This window comes from Martes martes, assembly GCF_963455335.1.
Source record: "Martes martes genome assembly, chromosome: 12".
NCBI classification, from domain to species: Eukaryota; Metazoa; Chordata; class Mammalia; order Carnivora; family Mustelidae; genus Martes; species Martes martes.
This window is the reverse complement of record NC_137900.1, coordinates 26,655,281-26,682,367: the sequence shown is the minus strand read 5'-3', so window position 1 is coordinate 26,682,367 and position 27,087 is coordinate 26,655,281. Positions and strand designations below refer to the sequence as shown.

At 45.1% G+C, this 27,087-nt stretch overlaps 1 protein-coding gene across 4 annotated transcripts in view; it reads right to left on the bottom strand.

The window, feature by feature from the left end:
- The window catches only part of NTRK2 (neurotrophic receptor tyrosine kinase 2), a gene marked incomplete at both ends in the record, with an annotated part of 320,362 nt that overhangs the window by 184,889 nt on the left and 108,386 nt on the right, over positions 1-27,087 (bottom strand). Inside the window, one exon of one of the 4 annotated variants that reach the window (XM_080819661.1) lies at positions 1,129-6,197. The exons of the other annotated variants lie outside the window; for them this stretch is intronic. Within the exon in view, the coding sequence (XP_080675787.1) occupies positions 6,160-6,197 (38 nt within the window). Of the gene's footprint in view, positions 1-1,128; positions 6,198-27,087 lie in introns of those variants that run through there. 4 annotated transcript variants of the gene reach the window in all.

Sequence of the window (27,087 nt, the reverse complement as noted above, 5' to 3'; positions counted from 1 at the left end):
ACTGAGGGATACTCAAGCATGAGGGCACACCCAAGTCCTTCAAAGTATTTTATTAGCAACACCAAGTGCCCCCACATGCACACTCTCGTAAGAGCCTGGGGCGGGAGGGGGTAGATAGGTACTATGAATATTAATGTCATCTCATGAAGAATGGAGCCATGACATGTCCTTCCCAAGGTCATTTAGCTTGTGAGTATTACTGGGATTCCAACCTGCACAGGCTGGGTTCAGTGTCTACTGCCTCAAATTATTATGCGACCTCCGAATGGCCATTGAAACCTGTTTAGAAGGGTGTTCAGAAAAAGTACAAGTCACCAGCACCAGCCAGACTCTTAGAAGAGGTCAGTGTGCTTGGGCTGATTAGACAGCAGGTCGCACTGGATTGGTTTTTCCAGTCCTTAGCCTTCAACTTGGTGCAAAACTGTTCCAAGTTTCCCAGAAGGTGAAAATAGGCTCAAATGAATCTGGAGCCCCACAAACCTTGCTTTTTCGGTCCTATCCTAAAAGGAAAACATAAAAAAGGGACAAACCTGAGGGATGGAGACAAGAGGACTGTGAAGTGTGGGTACCAAGTTAACGCTTATGGTTCAATGGCATCCTATCTCTATGTCCACTTGTCTTTCTCTCTCTCTCTCTTCCATGAAAGCACAAGTCATCATGTTCATTTGGCTACATGTCACTTAGAATGGAGGGACAGAGCACTGAGTGTATCCTCTTGCTAGGACCTGGGTCATTCCAAGTTCTTAAAATACCAAAGGACTTTCCCACAGAAAGTAGGTTGTTCGTTATTTGTTTGCTTTTTTCTTTTTTTTAATTCCCTTCAACTTTTGTTTTCTAGGACTGCCTTTTAGCCAACAAAAACATGTCCAATGCAAGAATCAGTTAACAATAAATGTATAATTCACAAAGATGGAAATTTTAAAAGTCCCTTTTGAGGGAGAGAAGATGTATTCCAAGACCTATCATGAGTTTGGGACTCCCCCAAACACTTGGTGACATCTCTCACACTCTTCCTTCTGACACCTTTCGTCTTGATCACCGTCAATGCCACACAGGGTGATGCTATGTGTCTGAGGGAGGAAGGGGAGGTATACAAGGCCCTACACAGAATGCAAGACACATGGAGATGAATTATAAAACTTTATTGGCTTGTTAAAAAAAATGAATGAATTCAGCAAGTACATTTATGGTGTATCCACATTGTTAAAACAGCACTTAAAAATAAAATAAAAATGATTATCCATTATTTACAGGAAATGTGAAAAAATGACTTTAAAACCTGGAACATTATGGGGAAAAACAGGACATGCTTATGATTCACAGACTGCCTATGGATTACAGCAAATGGTTTTGAACAGGAAGTGAATGAAACCCAAGTATTTGTCTTCCTCTGGAATCTCTTGCTAATTTTTTTCTTCCTTCCATTTTTTCCTTTTCAGCTTTATTGAAGTGTAATTAGCAAATAAATTTGTAAGAGAGTTAAAGGGTACAATGTGACAATTTGATATACCTAAGCATTGTGAGCAGAATCTCTTGTTCTTTTATATTTGATTATGCTCCATTCATAAATGGAAAAATAAAGGGGGTTAAAATCTCCATTCTTTCCTTCGCTTCTCATGCATTTTTTTTTTCCGTGAAAACAACCTATCTCGGGTGCTCGCTAATGACCATCCCAAGACTCCACTGTGTCATTTGCCTGAATGAAACCCCGAGAGATCTCACCATCAGAATCCGATGGCCAAGGGTTCCCTTGTCCCTGATGACCGAAACAAGGAAACAGACTAACCCGAGTGGAAAGCCGCCTTCTGTGACAACTGTTTTCATGTCATCCTCTGGGTTGGGAGTTCTGTTCACTTAATTCCATCTGGCAGCACCCCACAGAAAATTATATTCTTGCCCTGACTGGGAGAGTCCTTAACCTTCCAGATGCCCTGGACTAAACCCGGCACAGCTCGTGAGCACTGCAGGTGTGTGAACACAGCAGAACACACTTAATGAAATGGCGGCCTCTGCCCCAGTTTCCTTGGAGTCCAGTCTGCGGGACCCCAGGGGGCCCCCTTGACCTTGGCTAGACAGGAAGGGCACAGCCCACGTAGCTGGCCACGGGCACCCAGTGAAGGCCCCGGATGATACGAGCCCCATCCCTCCAGCAGCCCTCCCTCTGCCTCTGGTCTGGATGAGGCAAGGTGAAATGAGCTTCTCCTGCTGTGTGAGGGGATGAGATGAAAACCAGGGAGGAGTCTAGATAGAAAGCTCCAGAACAGAGGAAAAGTGCATCTTGTGGCCTGCGGTGGCATGAGAGAGGTTAGCTGCGGCCCCATTCACGTTTGGTCTCATGTTGCAACGAACAACAACGAGAAGAAGCATATGCAAAGCAACCAAGAAAGCAAAGGGAAACCAGCCTTCTTGTTTGTCATGGAGTCAGTTTAGACCGCTAGAGAGAAAGAGAGAAAAGTCAGGAATTTTACGCAGATCGAGAGAAGAAGAGAGACAGAGGGGAAGCGCCTCCATCACACGTGCTCTGGCACCTGGCAGGGAGCTGAATTCCTGCCTTGCTCTCCTTGAGCTAGTCGTGCCTCGTACGGCCCCGCAACCATGGCCTTGGCTCTGTCTGGGGGGAGCCTCGAGCCCTAACTACCGGGGTGTCCCTCGGAAGAGCTGGAAGCAGCAGCCCACCCCCTCTGTGCCCTGTGTGGCGGGCAGGGGCTGAGACAACTTCCTTCTCCTCTGTGCCCCCTACTTTTGGAAAGAACATTCGATTGATCAAAAATGAAATGGGTCTGGGCTGAGAGACCGGGAGTGAAACCCCAAGAGTTTCTCCCATGGGGGAAGCTTCTTTGGCCCTTTTGGCCTCAAACTAGTGTCTCTGGGGACATTAGTGGGGTTGCCATTGTCTCTTAGTGTGTCTCAGCTGTCTCCAAGGATCTCAGGGGGACCCCATTCAAGACACACGGCCTGAGCCAGACCTCCTGAGGAGGCAAGCCTGTTTCCCGCTTACCAGCAGCCACAGAAGTGCACCAAGGACCCGGAAGGGGCCTGCGCGCTCTCCCATCAAGTCCCGTCTAATGGGGCCAGGCAACAGGGACGCTGGTGAAAAGAAGGCCACGTCCGACAAAACAGGAGGCAGGACTTTCTAGGTTGTCTCCAGCCACTCAGAAGCGGGGCCAGTTGGGAACAGTGTCGCAAGAGTCCCAGGCAGGGTGACAGAGCCAAGACCCCAGCTACTGGAAGTCCCAGGAGAGCCCCAAAGGGTCAGGGGCACGCTGCAGATCCCTGGGGCCCCAAACTCCATGGCGAAAAAGCTCTCAACTGCTACACAGGGAAGTGTGTTTGCAAAAGAAAGATAGTAGGAAACAGAGGAACAATGATGTTGCTTTAAGACAAAAGTAACAAACTAGCAGCCCGCAGACACGTTTTGTTGGCCTACATAACGTTTTAAAAATAACTGAGCCAACTCTTTAAAAATAGGGACATTTCACATTAAAAAAAAAAAAATCCAGGTTTCAAGTTTCTCTTAAAGAATCAGATTTGGGAATCCAGGGCCCCGTTCCCAGGAGGCAGGAGTTGGCTCCGCAGGGCCCAGCGCACGCCTTTTACGAAGGGCACCTGCCTGGCACTGAGACGCCAGGTCCTGGTCGGGGGGCAACGGACTTGATTTCAGCAAAAATGCTGCCTGGTCTTTTCTAATGCTGAAAAAAAAAAAAATGCACGATACGTGTCATTAGGAAGCTGTAAAAAGATGTCTTGTAGGGGACATAAAAAAGCAAAGGATGAAAGAGGGTGGTCTAGAGGATAGAAATGAGAAGATATGTCACTGACTGTGGTCTTCAGGGATTAAAGAAAAATGAAAAGCAAGGAACACAAGAACCATATGAAACAATTTTCTAATAGCCTGCTGTTTTCATCGTTCCCTAGGAGATGTCAACTGCTCTTTGATATATTAAATTGCCTTATCTGTCCACTTCTCTTCATTTTAAAACAAAAATCTACCCTGCAAGTCTTCTAGATATTGAGTACAAATATTTTTTTTTTTCCTTTCGGGTCTGGGAAATGTACAAAATAGTTCTTAAACAATTCATTGCCTTTTTCTAGTTCCATGGAATAAAATACAAAAGGTTAAAAAAAAAAAACAAAAAAAAAGTTGTACCGAATGGCCGATATTTAAGAATGCTTGGGGTACTGACAGCCTCTGCTCGGCTCTCAGTGTGAATTTCCTTTTCCTCCAGGGTTCAAGATTTCTGCAATTAGCTGGGCTCTTGGTAAATCAACAACTTTGGGAGAGATCAAAATCTAAGTGGTGACAGGACGTGTCATTTAGCAAAGAGCAAGAAAATGGGAATTCAGGGAATATTTAGATTCCCCCCAACACCACGGGCCAGCTGCTCTCCCACTCAAATGTGTCTTTGGAAAGCACAGGTTTGAGAACAAGCAGCCCGTGTACGCTTCGGAGAAACTGTCCTCTGTCAGAGGCAGGGGCATGGAGTAGCCAAGTTCAATGCTGTAATCCATAGGACCCTGTGAAATGTCTGTATCAAGCAATAACATACTTAGTGGCTAATGTAAAAGATACAGTATAAAATATTCATCATGGATAATCCTTTTATATCAAGTGGTGCCTAAATGGATCCTGGTTTATTAAGATTAATGTCTGGGTTACACAGGATGCAAAACAATGTTTCCAAACACGCTGGACTAGTTAAAACTCTATATCCTTAAAGCTGAACTGCAAAACTTGAGTAACTACTTCCTATTTCAACCCCCCCCCCCCCAAAAAGGAATTTTTTTCAAATATCAGTAAGATTCCAGTCCAGCCATGGTGTTGATGAGCATGACTTCACGGTCAGAGCCGATCCTGCTTTCAAGCAAAATGTTCCGGGCCTGGCTCTGCCGTCCACCTCATGAGAAAAGTTGAGGGGAGGTGGGGCGAGGGCAGCCGAACCTGTCAGCGGGACAGGGATCCTACCTGGCAGAGGCTGAGCAAAACGGACCAAGGTCACTGCAGTGGCCAAGTGAGGGAAACAGGGGTCTGTGATGGGACTGAGGCTGGGACGCCGGATCTGTCGATCCCAGGCTACCCTCTTGCAATGAGGCTGGATCTGATAAAGCACAGACTCATTACCTCTGTGCTGCTGGGGTCAGGAAGAGCCTTCCTGCCCATGAAAACCAGCAGCAGTGTAGTATGGAGTAGGGGACTATCCTTCTTAGAATATGGTCTCCTGCTCCCAGCAGGCCAGCCATTCTGCCCGCAGACCTTTTCAGAGTAGAAAAGCTACAGTTCTGTCATGGGAACAGCATGAGATACTGCGGCCTTCTCACTAGGAAACTTCTAAAAAGCAGGAGGATCGCAGGGGGCACATAAAAGGACAAGCGCGCCCTATGTGTCTGTTTCACTCTTGTAGTTATTCTGAAACTGACTACGCCTAACCTAAATCTACAGCCCCCGACCACTGAACTGCTTTTATTTTTTGCCTGCTAACAAACTTTAGAAAAATCATTAGCGTTGATTGCATGACTCTGGACCTTTATTGCTAGTGAAGGAGAGGACCTCTCAGTGGCCTTGCCAAGTCCCCATAGCAATGCCCTTCACTTTCTCAGTCACTTCACTGTAGAAGGAGAAGAGAGACTTTCTGAATTCAGTCTTCGTTAGACATCAACAGAAAACAATACTAAGCTACATGTTATGTGGAGATTAGGCTGTTTAGTGTGTTCTTATACCTGTCCCTAAATTTAGATTTTTTTTGTTTAAACTTTGCAGTTCACCTTTAATGAACAGAAACATAAGAATTAATACATTTCCAGTATGGTCAAAGAGCACTCCTTTCAGAAGAGAAGCATAATCCAATGGACTTCCATGTCACTTTCTTATTTGAACAATTAATTGCAAGAACAAAAGAGAAGCATTAATTTAAGATGTTTTCTTGAGTGTTTGCTTAGCAGCCTGGGAGCTGCCTCTGCAGCGGATGCTCCCCAAACATAGCTCACGACAGCCGCAGGCTTCACATGGGACCTCCTGCAAACACCACCCACATCTACCAGAAAACCCCCAGCTACGCGGCACCTCCCGGGAGAAGCCAACGCCCGTCCCAAGAGTCCAGCTTACAAGGCAGCATCAACCAACAAGCACCACAGCCCCCTTCTCTGTCTTTTCCTTTATTTCAGCTACCCATCCAGTGGGATCTTATGAAACAAAACAAAACCTAAAAGAAACACAAAATAAAACATAAGTCATGCTCAAAACAAAAATCAATGGAAATTAACATACAAGCATAATCAATTTTAAAAAGAACTTAATAAATAATCAAAAGCAAGACACAACATGGAATATGCTTTAAAACATAAAGGAATAGATAATCACAGAACAGAAATTGGGAGAAAAACGTGCATCTTATTGTCAAGCCACATGGTTTTAAACTTCCAAACCAATTTTACGTGGCCCAGGAAACACATGGAAAGACATACAAAGGATTTCTGCGCATAGCTCTGCACAACGGTCTCAGATGTTAACATCCTAATTCAAGGAGGAGAAATTGCATGTACAATATAGACGAGCTCTGGAGAATTTTTATGCATAGCAAAGGAAAAAAATAAAACTCAACAACAAATATCTACTCAAATACTGATTTTCTTTCCCCACTTCATTTCATCAGATTATTTCTAAAATGATGGATTCATTACTCAGCAACCAGATCAGAGAACTGGCTAGTTTCAGCTGTGAAATACTGGACCACACAAAGATTTAGATTCTTTTCCAGGAACCCTAATATTAAATAATTAATTGCCTAAATTCACTGAAGTATCATACCATATACATGACATTCACACATAGATAGATGGAACATTTATTATATAATATATGATATGTAGCATACATATGTGGTATATTGCCTTATATATATTGCATGTATAAGACATATAGTATATGTAAATATTATATATGTAATATATAATAATATTAATTAATCCTGCAGACATTAATTGAGCAGTGACCAAATAGGAGACACTACAGTAGATGATACGAAAATAAAGAAAATGGACCTCAAAGACTTCACTGTCATGCAGATGTAGAAAGATGAATACATTACTTGCACAATAAATAACAGCTAATCCACTTGGTACCAAGCTTTCTTCTATGCTCTTTGTCCAAACGAGCCCTTGTAAGTTCCCATAGGGTGCCCATAACCCCATGAGGTCGGTTCTATTATTGCACCCACTTTCCTGGTGAGAAAAGTGAGGCCTTATGGGCAAAGCAGTTTGCTGGAGGCCTGACAAAGTGTGGGCCAGAGATCGGATTCTGACCCAGGAGTTTGTCCTCTGCAGCCACCTTGCCCTGGCACTGCGGGGAGGATGAGATCCCTCCAACTTCACTAGGAAAACCCAGCGAGAAGAGGGGAGATTCAACCCATCGAGTTCTTGTGTGTAATCCGCATGAAGCTTCATCAGATCCCTAGGTGATAAAATCGATGACATCATGGTAGAAACCCTCAAGACATGCTCAAGTCCAGCTTCGGAAGGCACTTCTAAACCCAGCCCTCCAGACTCTGGATCTTCCGCAACCTGGAGTCTGGTCTGCCAGGCGCTGGTGTCATCTGCCTTAAGAGCTGTAATTACCACCACCGATCTGTGTCATCATTTACAACAACACTAGAAGAGTCTACCAAGCTCATTTCCACGGCTCTTCTCCCTCCCGCCCTTCCAAGTCTCAGGAAAAACACTCTATACGGACGCCAAACATCGCTCATGGATTTAATCATCCACAAGGCACAGAGCGCGCAGGACGTGCACAGCAGTGCCAGTGAAGGCTCCTTCATTCCGGACATGAGTCTTTTCTCTCCAAGTCCAGCCTCCAGGCAGGCATTAGTGCCCTGGCTTCAGGGTTCACGGCAACACATAGGACAAGCATGCCAAACACACTACCCAAACACCTTCGGGTTCTAAGAGGGTGGGTCTCAAATTCCTTCCCACTGAAACAATAGGATTAATATCAGGATGTCAAGTTTGCCAATAAAAACAGGAGAAACTCGTTGATACAAATGGAAGACATCATCCCCAAACCAAAAGACTGGTGGATTCAATATATCACTCACTCTCTGCACACTTAATTTTGAAAAGCATTTGACTTTAAAACAATAATAATAATAGAACGGACTAAACTGTTAAAGTGAGCCCGGTTTCGTTCCAATGAGTTGATGGCACAGGAACTCTTAAGCGTTTATTCATGTCAGAGGGTTTACAGCAGGCCCCAAGCCACCCTTCCTTTGCTTCCATTTGCCATTTTCCTCCCCAAGGCCTGCCCAAGCTTGTTATTACAGTTTGGGAAATAATGCGCTTTGCCAGATGGGAGATCTCGGGGCTGCCATTCACTCAGGCTGCAACTGCATCCACCCCTACTTAAACAGATGTCAAGTGTCCCTCTTCAACCTCCTTCTGCTTTGCCTTTCGTGATGCATCCTTCTCCAAGAACCGTACCTCAGTGCCACACACCCACACCACCAGTGGAGTGAAGCCAACCAGAATAACACACGGGACGTCTTGTGAGGAAAAGCCAGGCTGCTGCTATGATAAGCCGTGCACCATGTCAGCATTCAACTGCTACTACCTCCTCCCTCCGCCTCCAGGAAGGCAAGTCAGATTCCTCTCTGATACACTTGATCTTCACAAGCCCACTGACGCACTAGAGATACGTCACCAGATAGTGAAAACCAGTTTGATTTCAAGATTTGACTGTTTTTCATAAGGAAATGTACCTGGTGCTTCCTATTTCTAAGGAAGATTCAATCAGGGCCCTAGTTTACCTACCAGGACCTCCCTAACGTTTGCCTATTCGAGTTACAAGAAACTCAAGGAAAGGGACACAAAATGATATCAAACAATAGATCATTATTTTCTCCTAGTGAGGGGGAAAGTTTTTAGACCACAACAAATGGCTGAACATCTTGTGGGTTTAGCAGCCAAACGAGCTGTCTAGCTTCTGAGCCTGAAATATAGATATTTTGACAATGTGACATTCTGAAGGATTTGCAGCATTCCGATGGTGCATGGTAGTTATCGTGAGAATGGCTCTTTTATCAAAAAAAAAAAAAAAAGAACGAAAAAACTTGCGAGAAACTTTGCCGCTGCTGCCGGCACGAGCTGATCTAAATAAGAAAAAGGATAAAGCAGGTGCTGTCAAAAATGGGATGTAAAGTCGAAAGCAGAGAGAAACCCAGGATGTGTCCTAAAACTCCGTCCCTGCTGCTTGCTGATTTCAGATCTGCTCATTGACCTCTTCAAAGGGGTGGACGGGGCGGGGGAGGTGAAGGTCAGTGAAGCGCTGTGCTTTCTTTACCGCTGGCTTCCGATCCATTTAGATTTATTTACATTCAAACGTGCACACATTTCCCTCCTATAACTCAGAAGCAATCAGCCATAAAATGGCAAGGATCTGCAGCACATTTAAATTAGCAGCAATTTATCTGGAGCAAAAGGAAAACTGCTGAGTGGAAAGGAAGCGAAAGGAACGGAAGAAAGACGCAGCTGTTTGTCTAAAAAAGCAAATCTTATCTCATTTGGAGAATTCAAGCAGCGAACTGCCAACTTGGGCGTCCGTGTGGCATGCTGCCACTTTGGAGACCGGATGGTGGCCGGGGTGCCAGCAGAGTGGCTCACCTTCCTCAAAGAGCAAAGCAAAGCCTTCTCGAACCTTCTGGGAAATGGCTACCAAGTAAAATCAACGGATAAATTTCTATGTTCTCATCGCACTAGGTGCCTCGAACCCAGGGAGTGCAGAGAGCTTTCCATCACCCTTTAGACTTGAGCTGGGTGTAATTCTGCTTTATTTCAACACTGGAGCTTAAACACCCATCGTCCTAATTTGACATTTGTGGGGTACCTAATATACGTTGGTTGTTACACCAATGATCCCTTGCCATTTGCCTTTTCTATTTCATAGGTGACTTGCTGGACCCGCACGGCCAATGTGATGTGTCCAAGGTCACCCACAAATCCAAACTCAGACCCTCTGGGTTATCAGTCTCTCTTGTACAGTGGCATCACCTGTAGCAGAAATGTCCCAACACATAAGCCAGGTCCTGGAGCTTCCTTCTTCAAGCTCATTCCAGAAGTGGCTTCCCCATCCTTCAGATACCGCTGTCCCTTCCTGAGTACAGGTTTTGTCCACATGCCATCTCTTGCCCAAGATCCCCTTCCACCCAGCAAGCTCTCCTTACAGAAGCCTTGACCATGCTTGAAGGTCCACGCAAAAGCCGTTTCTACGAGCATTTAGTTGACAGGCCTCCCAACCTTTATGACATTCAATTCCATTCATTCACAAAGCCCACGTCTCTACCTTTTTAAACTTGTATTTCTTTTCTACTTCCCTGCATCCTAGACTATAGGCCACAGGATGGCAAAGAGAACACGTCTAGCCATCCTCTGTGCTTGCACAATACCAAGGTGCCTTGCACAGTTGCTTGCACAATACCAAGGGTGGGATGCATTTTGAGTTTTAGAATAGTGATGTTTAAACTTGGAGTTTTATCAGAGGACTCTGATGCACTCAGTAACAGAGCCAAAACGGAGGGGAGTGGAGCATATGACACAAGGTAGGATCTACTGTGTCTCACTCTTAACTGGGCTCATCAACGCATTTCAAAGCTTCCTGCAAAGAGTCACGTATTTGCTCAGAAGTGTAGTGAAAGTTACAGTTAGACGCGCAGACACCCAGTGAGTGCCTCCTGCAGCATTTTAAGCTCCTGGGAAAAAGGTGCCAGACTTAGTTTATTTTTTCTTGTGATGATCAAAACCACTGTGGGCGTTGGACAAAGGAAACTGTTGTCCATTTCTTCATGGAAGATGAACAACTAAAAATAAATGGCTGAGGATGGTCAGCGAGATTTTCTAAGCTCTGGTTTGACTTTACAAAATACAGTTTAGTTACGAGCTGAACGTTAAAGCAGGAAACACAAAGTTCTTGGCAAACTCGGCGGTGTAAGGAAAGCCAAAGCTATTGCACAATTAAAACTCAAGGATTCTAAGGAGGATGTGGTCTGATCAGCAGGGCCTGATGACAAGTGTCCCAGGGCTCAACGGCTCCCACATCAGGGACTTCAAAAAAGATCGATGATATGGTCTCTATCTGGGGAATCTCCTAAAAATGCTACAAGTAGAGTAGGTGGAAAAAAAAAAAAAAGACTGAATTTGTGGTCTGAGGGGCATTAAGATTAAGCAACCACGCTGAGACACCCCAATCTATTGTTCTCCCGTGGGGTGTGTCTAGCCTTCTGGCTCCCTTCAGTGAGTATATATTGCAAAATCCATAGGGTAGCTCTTTGCAACAGGAAATGACATCTTCTTACAGCCATCGTTCCGCAGTTCCCAGACCAGAGAGGCTTGCCAGTAACTCTTTCAGTACACATGGACATGGCAATAGAACTCTCCATACAGAAGACCATGCGTTCCCTGCTGCCAACACAGATTTGTGTCTGGTTTTGCTTTTGCTGAAACACTCTAGCTGGCGATTCTTCCGAGTCTATGAAGCCAGAGTACTAGAACCTTCCATGTCCAAATAGGAGACAAGTGGCCTCAAATCTATAACTTAATTAACTTACAGCGACATCAGATTTGCAAGAACCTCCAACATACCCAGTGGAAGGTGCCTGGCTCTGCTCGAGCATGGCCGAAACCATGACACGCAGACCACGGATATGTTTCTAAAAGAGCCAATTACACATAAAACAAGCAAGAGGAAACAAGTGCCGAGAGTCGGCCTGAGCTTGTCTGATGATGACCGTGACGGTGGTGGTGAAACTACAGCGGATGGAAGGAGACGAGCAGGGAGAGGAGAAGGACTTCAAGCAAGAGGAGTCGCTGTCAATGCACGCGGGAGACCTCAAGCATGTAAAGGGGGTGGCCACGGTTATTGGAGAGTGCAAGGAGAGATCAGAAAGCCGCAGAGCAGGATTCGGAGTGCAAGTCCGAGGTTAAGCTGACCAGCAAAGGAAGAAGAAAGTCAACATCTAGTCTGTGCTGGAGCGCCAGCTTTTCAAGAGGCATCCCAAGCCCTAGCTCAGAAACAAAGTCTGAAGACTGTTCCCATTAAGGATGCTTGCTGAGAAGGGAACAGTCAGGCGGCCTTTCCTGTGCCCCCTGTCTGCCCCGTGTTGCAAAGCCTGGAGGTCAGAGCGGTTAATGGTTCCAATTAAGCAGAGAAGATCAAACAAATTATCTTCACTTGAGTAGAGGTAGCTTAGAAATCTCATCTGCATTTCAACGAGCTCAGGGCACAAGATAATGAAACCCCAAACACCACGGTTCCAGAATGCAAAACAAAGAGAGGTGGGGTTGATAATCCCCAGGAACCCGCTACACTAAACTCTGAGTTACCCAAACCCCACTCCCCCCCACCCCCAGAGCAGGACAGGAGCAAGGCCTTCGTTCTATCTGGTCGTGGACATCTTGCAAAGTAGGTTGCCTCTGGAAGAGCTGCCAAGTCCACTCGGGGAACGGAGCTCCGGCTTTGCCAGGAGTCCGGCCCGGGTGGTCACTCCCCAGCCCTGGGATGGCTCCCGTGTGTTACTGCCACATCACCTCCTCCTCACTGTTGCCTGCCCCCATGCAGTGACATTACCTTCCACGGCCCATGGTCCTGCTCCCAGACCACAGATCTGTTCTACACAGGAAGCTCCAGAGATATGTCCCTGGCCTCAGCCTTTTCTCTAGAAAAGTGGAGGCACCCCACCTCAGAGACAAACACAGATTATGGGGCAGGAAGGAGGCCCTTCCCCCAAAACCCACCCTTTATCTCTAGTGCCTTTTCCCCCAGAACACCACGAGCAGAACAACTTCCACATCTCGAAGTCACCTTGCTGGGACAAGCACTAAAACATACCTCTCCTCCAAGAGGGGCAATGTTGGGCTGGAAAGAAGATTCGTCGTGCCATTGGCCAGACTACCTGGGATGTAACTTGACACTGCTCTGTAAAGCCAAATTTAAAATCCCATATTGGACCCTGCAAAGATATATCCAACTCTGACCCCAAAGATTATCCTGCACCCTAGCAAGGGTCATAAGGGAATATCCTTATACCTGCTCATCAGTCTGAACGAGCACCAGCCCATTCACACCACCAGGAACGGGATTCACCATCCAAAAATGCTTCCTCCTCAGGAGGAACCTCCAGAGTCTGGTGTCACAGCCCGTGGCTCGGCACAGCCCTTTCTAGTAGCACGGAACCCACTTTAAAAAGCCCTGGTAAAATAGAGAGCTATTTTATTCTCAGTAGGAAGCTGGAGAAGTATGAAGTCAACTCTTTTTTTTTTTTTTTTTTAATTTATTTGACATACAGAGACCACAAGTAAGCAGAGAGGCAGGCAGAGAGAGAGGAGGAAGCAGGCTCCCCGCTGAGCAGAGAGCCCGATGCGGGGCTCAATCCCAGGACCCTGAGATCATGACCTGAGCCGAAGGCAGAGGCTTTAACCCACTGAGCCACCCAGGCGCCCCTGAAGTCAACTCTCGTTGTCACCCTTGGACGCATCAGACTGTCAGCCTGCCGAACCCCCGACTTGACCCAAGCTAGCCCTGTGTTCTAGAAGCCTCTGCTGCTCCTGACATTTTTATTTCTCAAAGAGCTCATTTTGGAACAAGTCCACGCCGTGAAGCCATCCAACTCTCCTTACTAACACCTCACAACGTCTTACGGCAGCTGAACACGGGCCAACCCCAGCGATTTTACCTGGCAACACCCTTTCCTGAGAAATGAGGATTCTACTCTAAGGCCCTTCAGAATCGTTTCGTTCGGGTACAATATCTCCACGGAGAAAACTCTGGGTTTTAAAGAGAGAGTGCATTTTTACACACGCCAGATTTCACAGTTTATTTTCCTTTTAAAATAAAGTATGCATGGCATATACGGCAAACCAAACATGACAGCTTGGTTAAGAATTAGAGCAGTCACGCCAAGAATCAACCAGAATCAAGACACTGGGAAAACAATGTATTCTGGTGGTTGTTGCGGTGGTAGTTGTTTTTTAATAAAAATTTAATGTATCCAAACATCTGACATTATTTTAAGAAATGCTTTCCAAAATGCACAGGAAGTTCTTTGCCAAATCAAAGTGATTAAAAGGGAAGGGCTATTTACCCTGTAACTCTACACACATTCTTAGTATAAAACAGAAACCAGCATCTACGTGAGCATGAGAGGCATTCAGACACATGGGATGGACCAGTGCATTGCCTTACGCAAAAGCAGAAAACATTTTTCAATGTCACCCAGATGAAAGGACGCAGTATAATTACATGTGCATAGCGGGGAAGACTGGATTATAAATTAGGTTTTTTTTTTTTCATTCTTCATAATTATGGCCATTTACCATCCACTGTTTAACTATACAATTTCCTGGACCTTTACTTCCAGCTACTATTGGAACTAGAATTTTAATAAGCACAGTTACCCCACATTGATTATCTCCTTTGGCAATTGTGTGCTAGCAGATTCATTTCCACCATGAAGCCTGAGAGAGACCTGGTGTGGCTGGTTAGACAGCAAGAAGCAGCCTGAAGCCAGATAGACCTGAGTTTGGATCCTATCCCTCCCCTTCCTGAGCTGTGCAGCTCTGGCCAAGTCAAGCAACTTCTCTGAATCTCAGTTACCCGACACTAGTTACAGATAAAATGAGTCTATCATAGTGGGATGACTAGAACATGAGTACCTAATACTGTCCATGCCACATACAAGTTCCTCAGCTTGGGGTAGCTGCTCAAATTATGACTCTTAACATTTAGACAAAGTGCCAAGCCTTAGACCTTCCAAAGTATCCTACTAGCTTAAAAAACTACAGCTGGAATGACCCTGTCATGGAAGACAGTTCTAGGTTTTATCAAATATGTGTTATTTATCAAAAATATGTTGAGGAAGATCGACTGCTGACCCCGAATGTTCTAGATTTGAATATGTTGTTTCCCCTTTAAAAGCCCAGTTGGAGTACTTTTCTGATTGCAAGTTATGCCCCAATTTGTGTTGCTGTGATTTGTTTTTGTTTGTTTCTTTTTGGTGTTGGTTTTTCACTCTGCTATAGCAGAACTGGGGGGGAAAGAACATTAAAGCTAAGAGCCAACCAGAAATGAAGAGACCCCGTTTCCTAAAATAGTATTAAGTAACATAAGCAAGACAAATATGACAATTTATAAAACTCGTGTTTCTGTATACCTTTCCAGGTATATATAAATCATATTTCATATGCTTCTTTTGGGAAGGAGACTATCACTTGCATATTGTGAAGTGAAAAGGAGGTTAGTGCTTCCATTTTATAGATAAAAACATTTAGGTAGAAGTGGGTTAAGTGATCCTACTTTGTTTGATCTAAGGACATGTTTCATTCATTCATGAATCACACAGTAATAAACCAATTCCCACCAAGATAAAGGAAATCTTTTTAAAATATGATCTCGTGTAATTCAGCTTAGCACTCTAGGACAAAAAGTTCTCTGACTTCCTTTCCAAAGCGAGGACTTCTGTTATCCACCAAGAAATAAGTGTTTCAAAAACCAAAGGGAGTTGAAAATAGGTGAACCCTGGCTACCCCAACCACTGGAGTGTTGCTGGGATGCTCTCTCTCTACTCATTGGAATCATCCTGCCTTTGCGCTTTCCCGATTTCCCATCATGAGCCTGAGCAGTGAGCTCTAACCTTGCATACAGCTCAGCGGCCACGGCAGATCATTACTTTCAACTGTATTTCCAAAGATAGGCCTAAATATACCCTTCGTTAGGAGCTATCAGGTAAAATCTCATAAAAGGAACTTGGCTCAAAAATTTCATCTTCACATGCCTGGAGTAGGAGGGTCCTCTCTGTTAGAGCCCTGGGGAGGCTGGACCATAGCCATCCGAGCCATTGAGCCATCGGAGGCCCTGCACTGCTGGGTCATGCCCTTTCCCAGGAGGCAAGATGCCTTTCCAGGCCAAAATGGTGGCCGTGGCTGGTGATACCACTCGGAGCCCGAAGGCTGGCCAGTGCCAGAGATTTCACAGACATGGAAGAATGTCTGAGAACAATTCCATAGCTTCAGTTCCCCTTCCAGAACCACACAGAAAGTTTTCACCTCCATCCACGGCTATAGGAATCCACAGTTCCATAAGCGGGGAATACATACAGACGATCAACATGAAACCACATCTCCATTGTCCTAGACGCCTCTACTAGCTGCCCGGAGGCCAGGAAGGAGCCTCTCAGCAACACCTTCTTCTAGACCCAGAGTTGCTTCAGAGGCATTGCCTAGTTTCCTCCTTTCTAGCATCTTCCGGCAGCAGCTAAATGAACCAAACTAACTAAATTTAACAGGCTAATTGCACCTAAATTACAGTCACAAAGCCCCTTCAGAAGATTCAGTCAATTTCTTGAGGGAGAAAGTAAATGTTTTACTATATAATTATAAACTTAATTAACATAAAATAAATTAATTAGGGACTTGTGCTGGTAATGAACACCATGGTTTAGCTGTTTATTGCTGTAGTTTCCAGGGGAAGATAAACCTTGAGAAGAGGGCTAACTTCTACCTCAAACCTAATTCCATCTCACCTCTCCCACCCCACTGAACTGCTCGAGTTCTGGGTTAGCCTCCATGGCATGGCATCTAAAATCCTACAGTAATCCAACATGGATGGTTTCTGTGCTAATCTCTAGGAAAAACAAACAAACAAACAAACAAAAGAAAACAAAAAACGAATAAACCAAAAAAAAAAAAAAAACCCTAAATGAAAACAACCCAACCCGTCCCAAACCATCCCAGCTACAATAGTTCTGAGCTGGCAGCTCACGAAAATAACAGATGATTTTCCAAAGTGATGGTTTTCTGTCCCGGAGTATAATGACAAAACTCACCTAGAGCCGAAACAACCATCTGCCACAGATTGTTCCGCGTGGTTTGTTTGCTTGTTTGTTTTTTAATTCTCAGAAAGAATTCAAAATTGGTACTGGCAAAGAAGGATGATTTCACAAAAATGACCCAGTTTCCAACCTGTATTTTCTCAACTGTTGTTCTACTTTTTTTTTTTTTTTTTTTTAAATCTGATGAAGGAGAGGAAGCTGAGAAAAGGAGCTTTTGAGGGTGATCTCAATGGCATGGGGTAGGTTTGGGCTAAATGAAAAAAGTCTCAGGTAAGTGTCCATAATTTCTAGGAACCACAATGTGTCTCTCTCATATTTGTCTTCTCCTACACTGCCGTGTGGCTGGAGACCAGTCAGACCCACTGGGAGGTAGAAAGAAGAATGGTCTAGAGTGTGGGCTCTGATGCTAGAATGTGCCATGACTGTGTGAGGTCAGCAAGCTGCCTCAGTGTCCTCATCTGTGAAATGGGGCTGATGATAGTACTTAATTCAGGGCTTCTGTGCAGAGTAAATAAGCTAATACATGTCATGTGTTTGGAAATATGTCTGGCACACAATACGTGGTCCATAAATATTAGTTATTTCCATTATCTTCAGATGCTAGCACTCAGCTTTTGTCCCTTTGAAATAGCTTGTGTTTCATGTTCAAAAAGAGTTGTAAATGTTTAATGGACAGGTCTGGTTTGTTGGACAAACTAGTCCACACATCACCAAAGGGGAAAGAATTCAGGACTGAGGCTATGAACAGAGAATCCTCTTGTTCTGATAAGATTTCTCTCCTCGGGGCACCTGGGTGGCTCAGTGGGTTAAAGCCTCTGCCTTCAGCTCAGGTCATGATCCTGGAGTCCCGGGATCAACCCCCACATCGGGCTCTCTGCTCAGCAGGGATCCTGTTTCCCCCTCTCTCTCTGCCTACATCTCTGCCTACTTGTGATCTCCGTCAAATAAATAAAATCTAAAAAAAAAAAAAAAATTCTCTCCTCACTGACTGACAACTTTGGTGAAGAAAGGAAACTCAAAGACCCCAACCCTGGACCATGCACCCAGCCAGTCTCACCCTCTCACTTAGAAACAAGGAAGAGAAGTTTCTGAGAGCTTGAGGAGTTTGCTCAGTGGCACAGAGCCAGCAAAGGGCAAACTCGAGACCCTTGTTAGTGTGTTGGCTACAGACTCCGAGCTGGATCGAAACGTCAACATGGCGAGAGTCTCTCTCATGACAGGCGGAAGCCAAAGACAGAAATGGAACCGGTTGTTTTTTGATACGAAAGTAAACATCCTGATGCCTCTGGTCTGGGAGTTCTGAATTCATATCTGCTTAATTACTCGCATATTTTACTGTATTTTATTTTTACCCGAAACTTGATTTCCACATGGTCGGGGGGAAGCAGAACCTGGGGGCCTGGTGTTCAGCTATCATGGAATCAACCCAGGACTGATTTCTACAGGGGCTGGCAAACGTTTTCTGTGAAGGGCTGAACAGTAAATATTTTCAACTTTGCAGACCATACGGTCTCTGTCACAACTACTCACTCCAACACCGTAACGCAAAAGCAGCCATACAATATGTAAAGAATGAGCTGGCTGTGTTCCAATAAAACTTTATTTATAAAAGCAGAAAGCAGGTCACACTGGGGCTGTAGTTTACCGACCTCCAATTAATGCAACCACCTGCCTGATGTTGTTTTTATCTTATCTCCTTTACTTTTTCACAACTTAACCCATCTCCTTAAAATGAACGTTCATACTGTTTCACTATTCTTACGAGGATGTGATCAACAAGCAATAGAATCGAATTTATTGTATACTAGGAAGAAAAGCCAGCATGAATTTATGAAAACTCTAAATTATGAAATATATTTAAAGAAATACACTTTTATTACTTTCATATACATATAGGAGTTGAAATTAAGCCAATAAAACATTTCCAGCTTGTTTTGGCAAGTAGGGGGTAATTCAGCCTTATCCAAGAGAAAAGAAGAAATTGAAATTGTATAATTCATCAACTTTTTTCATGAGATTTCTTCTAAAGGACTTTGAAAGTTTGCTCTCTAAGATGATGGAACAGGATTCCTACCAGTCCCATTTTTTTCCCACTGTTAATTGATTTGGGTACTCCTCTGTTCAGAAAAGATGCCCAAATACTCTACCCAACCAATTCCTCCGTAAATTAATTATTTGTATCAGCAAGAATTTTTAAACTCCAGAAAAGCTGGATCAATTGTAATCTTACGATATCATAGATTCACGCCATCTATGAAACACCAAACTTCCTGCTCTCTCTCTAAGGGCTTCTATTTGGCCATCAGTAGACTGTGAGTTGCATATCCAAAATCCATTCACAAACCCCTTTTCCCTTGCTTTCCACTACTTTGAGGGAGAAAAGCCAGTATACGTGATTTCCCGGTATCCCTCAAAGCTAAACATGGGCATAATTCTTTGCGGCTGAGCGACAGCTAGAAGTTCAGGGCAGGTGGGGTCCTCTCTTCCTGAATTAAAAGGCAAAGCCTCACTGGAAGAAAACCTCACTGCCCTTCTTCCTTCTATCTACTTGGAGCACAGATGTGATGCCTGGAAGACACGCAGCCGTCTTGCAACCACAGAGTCATGAACATGAGGAAGAGGCCTACCTCTAAGGATAGCAGAAGGGCAAGGTGCAAAGAGCCAGAGTGTCCCTGCCCGCATCATTAAGCCACCATAAGACTTGGACCCAGAACTCTTGTTGTGGGAAACAAACTTGCATTTCACTGATTGTTTGTTTCTGTTGGTTAATTGTAGCCAATGCAATCCTAAGTGACACAAGTAAAGGAGGCTTTGGGTTTCTTTCTATTATTCTGGGGGCAGGAGAGAGAGACAGAGGAAGGAGGAGAGGGAGAAGCTGAGGGCTAGAAGGGCTATAAACTACTACCACGGGAAAGGAATCAGCTCTCAGGTGACACTGTGGCATCTGGGTGCACGCGGAACTCTGCAACGGCCCAAGTTACGATAATGGGCTGGGTGGGGGGCCAGGGCAGAAATGCACTAAAGATGGCTATGCTGTGGCCCCATCTTTCCCCTGCCTTTGAGAGGGTCACAGCAGCAACCCCGAGAGAGGGGAGATGCGCTGAGTTGCATGACTCTGGGAGTCCAGGAGAAGAGAAGGAGAACCAGGAGAAGAGAACCAAGTGAAGAAAAGACAGAGCCTGAGTATATAACTCAGGGAATCAGACACGAGGAGGAGGCACCCTGGCTGAACAACCTTGAGGTGGAATCCTAGGGTTAGGGAGAACCAATAGAACCCCCTCAACATCTGAGGACTCGAGAGCTGGGCTGTGGCTGCTTCCACCAAAACCTTCAGGAAGCAGTTGCACCACATATGCCCCCTCTTCTGGGAGAGCTGTGGGACGGCGTCCAGCTTGACCTGGACCCATGTGCCCAATGGCCTCATGGAGCCCTCTGGGTTTCCCAAGAGCCCTGAGCACCAAGCAAGAACACCCACAAGTGCCTCTGTGCTCAAGAGGGGCACAGAAGGGGCCAAGATTGTCACTGGGTATGAAGGCAGCTGCTGAAATATGGGGGACACAGAAAGACCCATGCAGACCGGATGCTGGGGGCCCCAGCAGGTCTGAGAATGTCAGCAGTAGAGACCCACAATGGAGGCCAACTCCCAAGACCAAAGGCCGGCAGATATCAGCACAAGTTCGCTAAGAGGCAGTCCCCACCATCCCACAGGTCCCCATGGGGGACAACATATCCCTACACTCGCTCTGTTTACTGGACGTGACAACATGGAGAGGAAAACAGAGACCGTACATGTTAGAGTAGGGAGGAGTTTTAACGTTTCCCCCAACTTTCACGAGATGTGCTTCTGCCTACCCATGTTCCCTTACTGAGACACAGCGAGATGGAAATATGCCCAAGAAAGGGGAGAAGCCTGTGTTTTAGATCCAGACACAGAGAAAAGGAATCCAAGTCCATGTAACACTAGAGGCAACCTCCAAAGTCCCTTCATAGCCAAGAACTTCCCTCCCTGGAAGATACCGGCCGCTGTTGGATTTCAATGCATGAAAGAAGGAAGACAGGACAGTAACTCAGCTCTTCTCCTCCCCAATTGTGTAAGGTCCTTTGTATACATTAACAAATGTAAAGCATGACTTATCCTCGCAGCAAAGATGAGAAAACCAGGAAGATAAGTAACTTGCCCAACAGCCGATGAAACAGCTATATCCAGCCTCAAGGAGTACTGCATTGTTTTGTTGGGGGTTTTGTTTGTTTGTTTGTTTGTTCGTTTTGCTTTGTTTGGGGAGTCACCAATCCGAGCTGCCTTTTGGACCTGTTTATTCTCTCCCAGAGGGGAAACGAAGGTGCCATCAGTGGCCTTCACCCCAACCCATAAACAAAGGCACCCATGGCAAGGTTCAAGGATGCCCCATTTTCAGACGATGCCTCATTCTCATTTCTAGACAACTCCTCCCTAACCTCCTTTCTTATAATTTAATATTTTCACAGATACAGTGTCCTCTCTAAACATGTGGTCTATCTCCTGCCAAATACCGTAGACAAAGGCCAAAGTATTCCTACACGTAGACATTGTCCGCCCCAACAGACACATGCGTCAGTACCTGAGACCCCAAGCCTCCCTGCATCACTAGATACAAAAAGAAGATGGCGTGCACTGGTGTGAGTCAACTGGCTTATCTGGATCTTCCTCACGTTCCAAAGCAGGGACCAGCACAGTCTTTTGGTAAAGGAACAGGTAGTAAAGATTCCCAGCTCTGCCATCTACATGGTCTCCCTCCAAAGCAACCAGTCTGGACTCTGCTGTTTCATGGGGAGAGCAGCCACGGATAATGCCAAGCAAATGGACGTGGCTGTGATCCAATAAAACTTTATTAACAAAACCGGATTTGGCCCACAGGTTCCCAGACCCCTATTCTGTAGTCATTGCTTGTTCTTCCCTCCCTCTGAAACAGAACAAAACAGAAATTCCTTACCATTAAAGGATCTCAAAATATAGAATAAGCTTATCTATGCTGCACGTCAAATGCCTTGTGGGGAAAAAATGAAAAACCCTGTTTCATAAAATTATCATCTGTGTTTGTGACTGGGGAAACCAGTGCCGAGGGCAGGCAGATGTGCCCGAGGCAGCACAGCCTTTGTGGGACGCAGCTGGGAGAAGGTTCCTGGTGGCCACATTCTCCATTCCCAGCTTCACCATAGGAGAAATGCTGCCTCGCAATTAGTAACGTACAAATAGTAGTATTTTCATTATGACTCACGCTCTGCAATTTAGGTCATGCCTACGGCAATCAATAAAACCCTCCACTTAGATTCTCCATGGCTAATTTGATGCCCCCCTTTCCCCGCCCCTAAACTGGGGGATTTTTTTTTTAGTTGTTTTCAATTAAGCCAATTTGTCACAGACACCTCTGTTCTCGATAGTGTATTTTCGCCCAATTTCTCCTTTGTTTTGAAAATAGCAGAGTGGGCAAAATGCATGCCCAAGTGTTTGGCTCAAACCACTACAGTTCATGCAAGGAGTGACTCTCAATAGAAGAGAGACCTCTCAGTGATCACACACACACACACACACACACACACACTCTAGCTGTCTGCCTTCACTGTCACACCGGGCACGTTCTGCTCACACCCTCGAGTGACTAAAATGTTAGACACTCATGGTGCTGCACTCACGGTGACAACGTCACACACCATGACGTGTCCATGACACGATGGCCACCGTGGGAAGCATCTTCATGATGTTTCTGTTTCCCCAGTTTACAGACCAGGAAATGGAGGCTCGGGGGAGTTATCTGCCATCGATTTTGCAGGGAGGCTTGGAACACCAGGGTCAAAGACAGCTCAGAGTTTAAATCTCCACCTTACTACTAACTTGCGACCCTGAACTACTTTCTTAACCCTGGGTAAGGCTAGATGTTCTCATTTGTAAATGGGAATAATTAGGTGTTCTTTAAAACTGTGTTGAAAGAATCAAACGAGATAGCATCTGTAAAACTCCAACGTGGTGCCTTAGTACCTGGGTGAGTCTGAGCTGTAGGAAAACGCCTGTATTTAACCACTGCCTTAGCCCAGAAGAATCATCATTTCACATGACTCAAAACTAGTAATTGCTCAGCAAATGGTGTTGTTAGTAGTACTGTTATCATTGCCCATGGACAGTACTATGTGGCAAGGAGGAGATTTTAATCTGAATTTAACTGATGGCAAAAGCCAATGTTTTTTCCACTGACTCATTGATTTTCAAAGACAACCAGTGATATTTTTTACTGAGAGTTCCCATGATAAGCTGAAACTGACATCAGGGAGTGAGTAAATGACAAGAACAACATTGTTGTTGGTTTTTTTTTCCTTATTTTACTAGCAGCATTTTATGAACAGGACAAAATCCATCTCATAATCAGCGCAGTATATCCAAAATTTGTTTGAAGTGTTTGAATGTCAGTCGAATAAAAATGTGAACTGTCTCTCTTCTTTAATGTATGAAGGGTCATGATCTATTGAAAATTGGGACCTGCCTCATTAAACAGTTATAATTAACTCTGCTCGTGATATTCCACCGTGGATTTGCTGCTGTGGCTCATACTTAAAACTAGGAGGGTAATTCGGCAGCTTTCCATGAAGGAACAATCAGGTTTTCTCTTTCACATTCCATGATGGGGAATGGGAGTAAAAATAACATTCCTGTTCCCAGGCTGGGGAATCATAGAGTAAAGAGGCTTCCCTTCAAATGTCTGTCTGCTCACTGACAAGCCTAACAGAAAGAAATTCCCATCTGAACCTAAACCAGTTCTGGTTGTTTTATCATGTTCCCAATAGCTATGTATGTTGAACGAGTCTAGACATTTTTCAAGCTTGAGTTGCATTTTAGACAACGTCTTTCAAACTCCAATATATTTCTGAAAAAGCCTTTCTCTCCAAAATATGAGATACTCATCTCCAGGGTGTTGCCTCATAGGGTTGTAAAATGCATCAAAAAAAGGAATTTCTCCACTTGCTTTTACTGAATAAATAACCAAATATCATTCTACAGGCAATGTATAGAGAGGAAATACCATGGTCAAGAAAATGTTTGAAAATATTTGAATGGTATTTTAACTGGAAACCACATGTGTTTTCTGGAACTTTTCAGGGTATCTACCCCTGATGTGTCCACATCACAGAGAACTCCCTAGAGATCAGCTTTTTAAGATGACCGGCATCACCATGAATGAGATTTCTTGGGCTTTGAGTTTGCTTGGAATGCCGCAGAGAGAACAGTTAGGTATTTGGGTCCTTTTATTATTACTTTTTCCTTTTTGACTGATAGAGACATAACCAACTCTAATTAAATATTAGGGCAAAGGCAGTTAAGTCCAAGATTTAAGCTTGATATTCTGGTCAAAGTCTGCAAATAATGAGATGACCGAAGGGATCACAGCTTTTGGAGGGACAGGGGTCATGGGGCAGACCCCCTTTCATCTTCTAGGCACCATTTTGAACGTTGGACTGTGCAATAATCAATTTCTTCTTAAAAGGTCCCAACAAGGGGAGCTTGGGTGGCTCAGTGGGTTAAAGCCTCTGCCTTCAGCTCAGGTCATGATCCCAGAGTCCTGGGATTGAGCCCCACATCCCTCTCTGCTCAGCAGGGAGCCTGCTTCTCCTCTCTCTCTGCCTGCCTCTATGCCTATTGTCAAATAAATAAATAAAATCTTAAAAAAAAAAAAGTCCAAAGAAAATGTTATACTCATCCTGGTCAGCAAAAGTGGTAAGAAGCTTATATTTTTCTAACATGAGTAAGTTAGAGAATCTTTATTCTAAAAAAAGCTCAACTTAACAAGTAAATAAACAGAATGGGATAGGCCACTACTAGGCAAATCCTAAGGGGGCACTGTCACTTTTGAAATGAAAGGGCTAACTAAAATAAGACAGAGATCATTGAAGACCAAACACACTGATAAAACCACCTTACACCCAGGGTTCATTTTAGTACTAATAACGGACTTATCAGTACAGATTGGCATTCATGGGATGGTGGCTCTCTGTCCATTCCTCAGAGTCTACCTCAAACTAAATTAGTCTTTCAACTCATCAAAACTCTGCTGTCGACATCCCTTCATACCCCCACCACATATACCCCCACTCCCTCCTTCAACATCTCATTGGGCTTACATGGAAACCCTCTCTTCATGCACTAACTCCACACAATTCTATCAGGGTGGCTGCATGGGATGGTTTTCAAAACTCTAAAAAAGACCAGCTGACATAGCAAATATCAGCAGTGACCTTGAGCGTATTGATCAAGCTCTGTTTCTCTGCTCCGGAGGGAGGAAGCTAAGCAGTCTTCTAAATCTTTCACGGATTCCCTTCATGTTCTCTTCTGCCCCCCTTCCCTCACCCAAGCCAGGAATCTGTGTCCTTACATCTTTGGGGGGGAAATAGTAAAATTTCTTCTATCAAAATGCTCATAGAGAAGACTCCGTTTTCTTTCACCTACTGCTTAAGAATAGCCCGGGAAAAATTTATCCACAACCAACTAAATGACTGCCTTGCGAAGATACCTGCTTTTTGCTTCTTTTGTGGGGCTGATGGTTGAGTCTCCCTCTGAAATGTATTTATATTGATAATGAAAAGATAATGAAGAGGAGAAGGCTTTAAGCGCTTAATTTGTAACTGAAAGTTTGCTTGACTTCATTTTTCGAGCTTACAGTTTTTTCTGATAGAGAATTTGAGATTGGCATATAAACCAATTAGATTGATAGATTGAGGGTCTATGTACCAGGGAGAGACCCATATTAAAAACGCAAACGCAACTGTAGATGTGGGCGCCTGGGTGGCTCAGTTGGTTAAGCAACTGCCTTCGGCTCAGGTCACGGTCCTGGAGTCCCGGGATCGAGTCCCGCATCGGGCTCCCAGCTCCATGGGGAGCCTGCTTCTCCCTCTGACCTTCTCGCCTCTCATGCTCTCTCTCACTGTCTCTCTCTCAAATAAATAAATAAAATTTTAAAAAAATGCAACTGTAAAAAATTGCATGGAAGAAATAGAAATATCCACTGCCTCCATTGCCTAAGACCCTAACCTTTAAGCGGTCTGTGGACCAACCACCTAGTGAAACTCTGGGAGGAGAGGAACAAGGGCCACTACAGGTAGAAAGATTGGCGATAAGAAAGCTGCGGGTTAGGATAAACCTGATGGATAATCTCTGTGGCCAGAGGGCAAGAAAGGGCACAGGGCAAAAAAGGAGGGGAGAAGGCTGCTGGGAGGTGTGCACTGGACACGTGCATGGACAAGAAAGTCTTCCCGGATTTAAGTCTCCCACCAACTCCAAGGCTGACCTTCACAAGTTCAAGGGTCACACAGGCCTCGGTTTCCCCAGGGAAGCTGTACTGACTGTGTGCCCCGCATTTCCAGGCCTAACACCCAGAGGTTCTAGCACCCAAACCTGTCTTTCCTCACCGACTGTACAACAAATTCTGGGTGTTTTCAATTGGTGGACGCTCAGACAGCTGCCTCTGTGGCCCAGGTGAGCAAAGCAGTCTGCGCCCCTCCTCTGTGAGGCTAAGTCTCTGCACACAGCTCTGGGCTGTCAAGATCCGGCACGGATACAATGAATCCAGTTCACCTCACTACCCCCCGACTTCTGGCTGCTCCCCAACAGCTCAGCAATTTCACAGGCTGTAGCTGGTCCGCCCAGGGGCCATTTCTTCAGGCCACACCTAAGGACAGGCAGCAACCATTCTGCGTGTCCCTCAGTGAGTTTTCCTGCTTCTTTTCTCCCCGGTATGTCACCAGTGAGAGGCGGGTATCGCAGCTCCTGCCACATCAGAACTCAAGCTCCCCAGAAGCCCCTTCTCCAGCCTCTTCCATCAGATTAAGCCGAAGCCTTTGGCACCGGTGAGCAGACTCTACTTCTAATTTCTCCACGCCCTTGATTTTCCCTACTGCCATATCTAGGCCTCTTTGTTCACAATCTGGCCACGTCCCCTCCCCTCCCTCCAGTTTTGGTTGTCCCCAAGGTTCTCTGCTTCACACCCTCTGGCAGCCCAGCCTCACTCCAGGCTCTCACCTGGAGTTAGGCTACAGCTTCCCAACTGATGGTCTCTGGCCTGTGTTCTAATTCCCTGTTTCTCACTGCTGGGAAAGACACCCGTTCCAGGGAGGACCGCAGCCCTGCATTCAGCTCAAAGTAGCTCACGAAGCTGATGCAGCCCCTATCCTACCTAATGTTCCCTCCAGGCCCCCTACAGGAACA